The 8,402-nt window shown below is 36.3% G+C and overlaps 2 protein-coding genes across 5 annotated transcripts in view; one reads left to right on the top strand and one right to left on the bottom strand.

Moving 5' to 3' along the window:
- LOC137495917 (uncharacterized) overlaps positions 1-2,715 on the top strand; it is a 70,571-nt gene extending 67,856 nt beyond the window's left edge. For all 3 annotated transcript variants that reach the window (XM_087256582.1, XM_087256580.1, XM_087256579.1), the window contains one exon: positions 2,247-2,715. In XM_087256582.1, the coding sequence (XP_087112708.1) occupies positions 2,247-2,269 (23 nt within the window). In that variant the 3' untranslated portion in view covers positions 2,270-2,715. The remainder of the gene's footprint in view (positions 1-2,246) is intronic.
- Positions 1,308-8,402, bottom strand: part of palm3 (paralemmin 3) — an 86,902-nt gene continuing 79,807 nt past the window's right edge. Inside the window, 2 exon segments of one of the 2 annotated variants that reach the window (NM_001080085.2) lie at positions 1,308-6,279; positions 7,313-7,372. In NM_001080085.2, coding sequence (NP_001073554.2) covers positions 5,429-6,279; positions 7,313-7,372 — 911 coding nt within the window. In that variant the 3' untranslated portion in view covers positions 1,308-5,428. 2 annotated transcript variants of the gene reach the window in all.

The following is an 8,402-nucleotide window of genomic DNA, read 5'->3' as shown; positions in this document are numbered from 1 at the left end:
TGCCATGATAAGCGCGTGCACGTCTAGAACGTGCTGACGTGAGACGTCTGCTTTAGCCAATCACAACAGTCAGACGCATTTACGTCCACGTGGTTTGTGAGAATAAAAGCCTTTGAATATTTTTCCAGACACATTTAGCTGCTAGAAATTAGTCAGATCACGTTTATATGTTCTTCTTTATGCCAACTGTGTAAATAATTATCGATGAGATGCTTATGATAAGCCGTTGTTTGTTTACCTTCAAGCTTTGCGTGTGTCTGTGAAACAGCCTGTGAGCGCCTGCACACGCACATAATATGAACATCTCGACATGCGAAAGTGATCCTGCGAAAGTTGTTCACAATATTGATCATCCACAGAGTTTGTAATTTAGTCAAATGTTTACAAACACAAGCGCAGCCGTTTAAAGCTCACTTGTGGTGAATGATGTCAGAATTTACCAGTATTTTGGAATGGATGTGTGAATGCTCTTTTCCGGGAAATTTCCGTAACGTCCTCGCCTGTGTGAACAGCGCTTTTTTGAATATACCGGTAAAGTCGTTCCGGAAATTTTCCAGATATTTACCGGTATCACTGTGTGAAAGGGGCTAATGATGGTACTGGTGCTGGTACTGCTCGATCTCAGTGCTGCATTTGACACTGTCGATCACAGCATACTTCTGGATAGGCTGAAAAACTGGGTTGGGCTGTCTGGCACAGTCCTCAAAAGGTTTAGATACCTTGAAGGTGGAGGTTAGCATGTCACTATAGGTGACCATAGGTTGAGATGGACACTCATGAAATGTGGAGTCCCACAAGGCTCGATCCTGGCACCTCTCCTGTTCAACCCTTATATGCTTCCTCTGAGCCAAATAATGAGAAAGAGCCAAATCTCCTACCACAGCTTTGCTGACGACACTCAGATCTACCTAGCCTTATTGCCTAATGACTACAGCCCCATTGACACCCTCTGCCAATGCATTGATGAAATCAACAATTGGATGTGCCAAAACTTCCAAAAATAATAGTCTGTGATATTTAATGCAGTAAGCCATGCTGATAAATTGGAAATTAGTTGAATATAAACATGCAAAAAGTGAAACTCAGCACTGCAGTGTAGAATATACTGTATTCTTTTTCATTTGTTTTGATGAAAGAGGGCTTGCTGTTGTTTTTGTTTGGTTTTTTAAAGGCATTTCTGTTTGATTCTCTTTTATTCATAATTTAGATACATAAAAGAATGCTGTTTTATGACAGTAGGCTTATTTTCTCTTTTTATGCTTACTTTTTTCATGGTCTCGAGTAAGAAGAATAGACAGCCTTTGATTAAATTTCATCAGATTAGTTTAATAATCCTGTAACTTTTCCATTGTAAACATTCTATACAAAATCCTCACTGCTTGTGCTCATTCAGCACTTTATTTCTTCTGTACAGGAGCTCAGTTAAGGCACTGAGAATTTGCATCAAACTGTTTATGCTGAATAAAACAATTATGTTCCTGAAAACTTTGAATAATATTGATTACATATGGATACGGTGGTTGCTATCACACAGTTTAAATGATTATTAACAAAGCAGTGTGTATAGAAATGTCAGTAGGAGAATTAAAGGGGTAGTTCACCCAAAAATGTCAATTTAATCATCCTTGAATTGTTTCAAACTTAAGAAATTTTGAAAACCTGTAACCATTGACTTCCATATTATTTGTTTTTAATAATATTTAAGTCAATGGTTACCAGTATCCAATGTTTTTTTTGTGTTGAGTAAATAATGGCATCCTTTTTTATTTTTGGGTGAACCAACCCAGGCTCATTCTGAAAACGTACCCCTATTTACATTTCTGGAGAGTGCCAAATATGTCTCAGGAGATAAGTTTTTTTTTTTTTTTTAAAGTTTTTTTAGCCGTTTTTATTTTCGCGAATCCGCCGAGGCCTTTGTGTATGCTTTTTGTGATGTCAAATTCCTCTCACGAGTGCCATTCACACCTGCTCTTTTCGCGTACATGCACCAGAGGCTGCTGTCGACTGACTGACCGATCGACTGACCCACCCTCCTCCTTCCCTAAACTAAGTGTTTTCCAAGCACAGATTGACCCGACAACCCAATTCCCTAAACCCAACCCACAGTTTTCCAGAAAAAGAAAATAGAAAAGCCCTTGCGGCACCTTGATTTTTAGCACGTTTTCAGATTCTACCACATTCTCACCCTGTTATTTACTTGTTTATTATATTTTTTGACTTCTGTTTTTTTCTTTTACTGCTTTCAGGAACCGTTCTTCGCTGGACTTGAACCCCGACTTCTTGGTCAGCTCCTCTCTGCGTCTCAAGTCCACTGATGTACATGCTGAGCTACTGGGAAACCTGGTAACAGCGGGAAAGACGTCTAGATGGAGGTAAGCGGTCAGCTGCTAGTCTGAAAATGAACAGCGTCATAATGCCCTGTAGTGTTCGTTTTAAAGACTAAACGCAGCCATATGTACTTCCAGCTACATAATCCGTGGTCTCCAGAAATGTATATGGGGCTTCATTTTCAGAATGAGCCTATATGTTGCAATGTTGTCAGTGTCATAAACAGGCATAGTTCACCCTAGAATTCTAATTGTCATCATTTAAGTGGTTCCAAACCTTTCAATTTTTTGTTTTAAAGAGATGTTTTGTAAACCGGAAGCAATAGTAGAAGTTAATGGCTATTGGTTTCCAGCATTCTGCAAAATATCTTCTTTTGTGTTCAATGTACAGTAAGAAAAAAAAAAAAAAAAAACTAGGGATGCACTGATACCATTTTTTTGGATCCGATCCTGATAGCAAAGTTCATTTGTATCGACTAATAAAGATCCGATCCCAATACTGTGCCGTTTTTTTTTTTTTTTTTTTGATGTTTTTTTTGATGTTTTTTAAAAGCATAATGCAGTTTATATAGTGGTGATCATTTAAAATAATAAATCTTCTTTAGTAAAAATAACAGACATACAGTTGGTCAGAATTATTAGCCCCCTTTTGATTTTTTTCTTCTTTTTTAAATATTTCTAAAAATGATTTTTAACAGAGCAAGGAAATTTTTACAGGATGTCTGATAATATTTTTTCTTCTGGAAAAAGTCTTATTTGTTTTACTTTGGCTAGAATAAAAACAGTTAATAATTAAAAAAAAAAAACATTTTTGGGACACAATTATTAGCCCCTTTAAGCTAATTTTTTTCGATAGTCTACAGAACAAACCATCATTATACAATAACTTGCCTAATTACCCTAACCTACCTAGTTCACCTAATTAACCTAGTTAAGCCTTTAAATGTCACTTTAAGCTGTATAGAAGTGTCTTGAAAAATATGAAGTAAAATATTATGTTCTGTCATCATGGCAAAGATAAAATAAATCAGTTATTAGAAATAAGTTTTTAAAACTATTATGCTTAGAAATGTGTGGAAACAATCTTCCCTCCATTAAACAGAAATTGGGGAAAAAAATAAACAGGGGCACAGATAATTCAGGGGGGCTAATAATTCTGACTTCAACTGTATAAACCCACTGTAATGACAGACGGCACAATCTAACTCAAAACATGATGCTTGCTGTGAACTAAGCTACATTATTTAAGCAATCATTATGACATTGATCTGTTGTTTCTTTTATTAATATTAAGATTTTTCTTTGAAATCTATAAAAGGTCACCACTATTGACCCTAATGAAAACACAAACTTGTCTGTTAAATAAAATATTAATATAAATAAAATTACAGTGAAATATTTAGTATCAGAATAGCCTATATTAGGCTAAATTAAATAAAATATTTTCTGATAATGAAAATCCATATTGCGCCCGTCAGTTTCACATTTATTACTAGCTACTTTGACCACAATGAGCCAGGCTTTACAAACTATTCACAGCACTGAACGTATAAAGAATAAACTTAATCAGAAGGATGAGAGAACAGAAACTTTTAATATTAAAGAATAATCTTACGGAATGTGCACATCGCGTCTGCGCAGTCGGTGCATAAATGACGCGTTTGATGCATTACTGAGACACAGCGCGCAGCCCTCTGGTATCTGCTAACACTTTCAAAACAGCACCACAAGGGGGAGAAATCAGTGCGTTTAGGATCTGTCCAATGTATTATTAAGCCTTTTCTAGTGTAAATTTTCAGGTAGGCCTACTTTGTGTGTGAAGAGCAGGTAAGAACCCTCAGTGTTGCAAATGCAATCTGCTGATCTAACAGACAAAGAGCAATATGATTTAGAAACCGCAATGATCTCCTTGTTTCAGGTCAGAATGAGACCATTTAATGCAAAACTAAATGTATTTCTCCACTGATTGCTTATAATAACAGGAACAAATGGTCTTGGAGAATTTTTTCGAGTTGTCATAAGTTTGAATTGTGAATGAATGGAGAATGACTGACAGGCGCGGCAGTGGGAAGCGCTGAACTGAACATGAATTTAACAACCTGAAAATTAGTCTGTACTTCACATTAAACTATAGAATGGCTTCAGAGCATTTAAGATATTGTATTCCTAGGCCCTTATAATAGGCTGCCTTCATGGCTTTTATAAATTGCACAGAATATAGCACACATGCAAGATCGGATTTGGATCGGTACCTGCTGGTCGATCGCCGATCCAGCAAAAATATGCAGTATCGTAACAGATATCCGATCCAAGTATCGGGATCAGTGCATTCCTGAAAAAAACATAAATCTGTGAAACTACTTGATTTTTTTTCTCTTGATTGATTAATTTTTTGTCATGTTTTTTCAAATCTGTATAGATTTCATTTTGTTCATAAGTAGTTTTAAACCCCTTTGCTCTTCATAAAAATATGACGTTTTTTAAATTTCTGAGTGAACTATGCCTATAAAGTTTAAATACACTTCTGTCAGGCAGTTGGAGGCACTGTAACAGCAATAAAAGCAATCAAAACTCAACTCAATCAGCAATACAAAACAAAAAAAATCAACACTTATAAAATCACAGGCAACCATTCCATCTCTTTGTTTTGATTCATAATCAAGGCACACAAGTGGTTTATAACAGAGTACCCCACAACTATTGTAGGACCTATTAATTACCCCCGTGGGTTGAATCCCACGGCATTTATAAAAACAAAATATTTTGATATGCTAGTGTTAAAACCGTCAAGGCCTCTGTGGGTCGTCAGCCAAACACTCAAGAGTCGCCAAGCATAAAAACAGCATCTTAATCAGACACCAGAGGCTGGGAAATGAAACACATTATCCAACAACAAACACACGTTCCAGTCCTTTCCAGCAAGGCAGTGTGCATCTTCTTATAAATCATATTTCAACACACTAAGGGCAAAGTGAGTCTGGTATGCGTCAGTACATTATAAACACTCTGACGCCGCTTTAAAGTAGCATTGAAACAGCTGAGGATCAGAATGTCTTGATACAAAGTAACAGGCATGAAGCAAACAACCTTCAGCAGATCGTTCACATGATGGAACAGCACTGGCAGGTTTTTCGCTTTGGTCCTCCTGTCTCCTCTGCTCGGTTCGGGAGGCTGGTGTCCAGCTGGGTCGCTGTTTTGGAGATCAGCAGAGGCTCTTGTTCGACCTGCTGTTTTTCGGTTCCTACATTGGACTCATCCAGAGGAACTTCTTGGAACTGGCTGACGGAGATTCGTGTGGAGGCTAGAGCTTCTTCGATTTTTGATTCTGTTACTTTTATTTCCACTTTTGGTTTGGTTACTGGAGAAGGTTGTGTTGTGAAATTCACTGAAACCTGCATAGCCTCTGTATCTACGCTTTGCACTTGTGTATCAGCAGATTCATGCTCCTTTTCGGTTTCACCTTCCTCATTCAAATCAGCAGAAGTTTCTAAGGTTACATTTTGGACTTGCGTATCAATCGATTCCTGCTCCTTTTCACCTTCCACATCCAAAACAATCTCTTCAGCGGACATATCTTCAGCTTTCTCCAGTTCGTCTTCGGTTTCTTCTTTTGAAGCCATTGATTCAGTGCTTCCGTCTTGGTTTTTATCACCTGTCAGTTCTTCCTCTGGGATTTCTTCCCCTTCATCAGTGATGATGACTCTTTCTGCTCGGATTATGGCTCCTCCATCATCATCCTCATCTACTCCCTGTCCGGGCTCTGCTTCTTTGAACCCAAGGAAGGTCATGGTTACGCCGGCAGCTCCTATTCCTTCAGAGGGGTGACTGGAGAAGCCGTTAACAAAAGAGTTGACTTCCACATTTCCATTAGTAACGGCTGAAGATGTTTCATTGTCTGTTTCTGTCTTTGCGTCCGTGTGTTCCTCGTGATTCACAGCATGCACAGAATCATCTGCAAACAAAAAAAAAAACAACAGCGAGAATCAGAAATGAGCCTCAGTTTTGATATTCGTACATGATAGCAATAGGGAAGCTGTCTTTGATTTGGCGAGGCGATGCTTTGATTCTATAACTGATAGAATATTAAAGGCTTGTTCATGAATATTAAAGTATAGAGGAAAGAAAGTAAAGCAGCCAGGGAGATGGGAAGAAAAGAGGTGATGGTTGGAGAACAGCCAGATGTAGATTATAGCCCATTCACACCGAGGATAAAGACAGCAGTCGAGTTCAATCAGCAAACAGGCAAAAGTTTACTGCAAGAAGGAACAAAATTCCATCATTGTTTCCATTTTGGATATTCATTATATTTGGATATAACGCCAATATGCACATACATGTAGAAAAATTCACATAAAGAATGTATGCGCATAACTGAGCAGGATAAACTTTTTATTCGATAAGAAAAATGCGTCTAAACTATGATGAAAACAGTTTTACCGAACAAATTCCAGTATGTGCCTTAAAAAAGGTCATGTGATGATAAAAATGTGTGTGGATAGATAAACCAGCAGGCTGACTACATTTTAAAACATCAGAAATGTTGTTTTGGTCATTCTAAAACTCCTTTAACCAATTCAGTCTTTGTGTTATTATATTATTAATGTCCTCCAGAATTGTCAACAGCCCTTGTGCTCTGCATTTCAAACGCCTCTTCAAATGGGTGTTGGTGGCGAGGTGATCGTAAGCAAGCAGGTGGGTGGGTGGGGGGGGGGGAGTGGTATGCATGAGAAAGTGGATTTTTGGCGTGAGAATACTATTGAGAGTTGGCAGCCCTGGTTATAGCTCTCGAAAGTCATTTAAGCCACAGAAAGGTTAAAGATCTACTGTCAACAACAGTTTAAAACAAATATAATTGAACAGATGATAATCTAGTATTGAGAGTTGCTAACTCTCATTGAAAACAATATCATTTTGGGTTTTTCAGATGGCACTCTACCAGCTGTCTAAGAAAAGAGAATATATATGCATAACTGGATATTTTATACCTTGCTTTTCCTCTTTTCCGTTCTCCACAATGGGTCCATTAGAAGTCGTCTCAGCAACTGCTGTGTGATCAGAAACAAAAATGATTGAAAACGCTTTCTATAAAGTCACATTTCACGCCATTTACTACTTACTTATTATCTTATTATTGCAATATTAACTGTTTATTAGGAGCTATATGTAGGCCCACATGGAATCTGCATGCGGAGAAATTTGCAGATTATTAGCCCATCATTGAGTCTATTTATTTACTGTAAATTTATATTTATTCAGTTTTTAAATAAATTTCAGTAATATTAATGAAAAATATGAAAATATGATTTATTTACAATACGATTTGTAAAGAAATATATTCTGTCTTTTAGTGGATCTATTATAGGTGAGACTTGCTTTGTTTACCAAATAAATGCATCTAATTGGATTTGCATTGTAAACATTAAAAGTTAAAAAGGTAATATTTTTTTCAATTTATTAAATTACGTTTTTAAGTTACGATACTTCCAAAGATCATTCCACATAAATCTGCAGAATAAAAAAAAAAAAAAAAAGTAAAAAATGTTCCCAGATTTTGGCTGTAGTTATAAGGTATGATCTTATTCTACATCCCTAAACAAACCTAAACCCAACCACTGCCTTACAATCTATTAACATGCAGCTGATTAGTAGTTTATTGAGCCAATAGTCTTAGTTATTGGTTTAAGAGCATGAATTGTGACCTTAAAATAAAGTATTGGCCAGATTATTTTGATATTATGAATGGTATTGTCTTTTAAAAACCCTCTTATGGTCTATTGGTTAAATTATTCTTTAATTAAGCCTAAGATAGACTTTACCCTCAGGTTGAATTAGCTAATTGTTATTTATTTTTTAAGTGTAAGGTCTGCATATATATTTTTTTCATGTTTTCAATGTGCTGTAAAACAGTACTACTATTACATTAATACATCAAAACAGCATTACGATTAAGTACTCTTATAGTTCAAAATGCCTATTTTAAAAACGTTTTAAAATGTAACATATAACAGTAAAGCTGATTTTTCAGTATGATCCTTTAGAAAATATTGTAATATAAATATATTTTGATAACACTTT

The sequence above is a fragment of the Danio rerio genome, chromosome 6, assembly GCF_052040795.2.
Source record: "Danio rerio strain M-AB ecotype USA chromosome 6, GRCz13ab, whole genome shotgun sequence".
Classification (NCBI taxonomy): Eukaryota; Metazoa; Chordata; class Actinopteri; order Cypriniformes; family Danionidae; genus Danio; species Danio rerio.
Note: the sequence above shows the minus strand (reverse complement) of the source record. Positions and strands in the feature narration are given on the sequence as shown.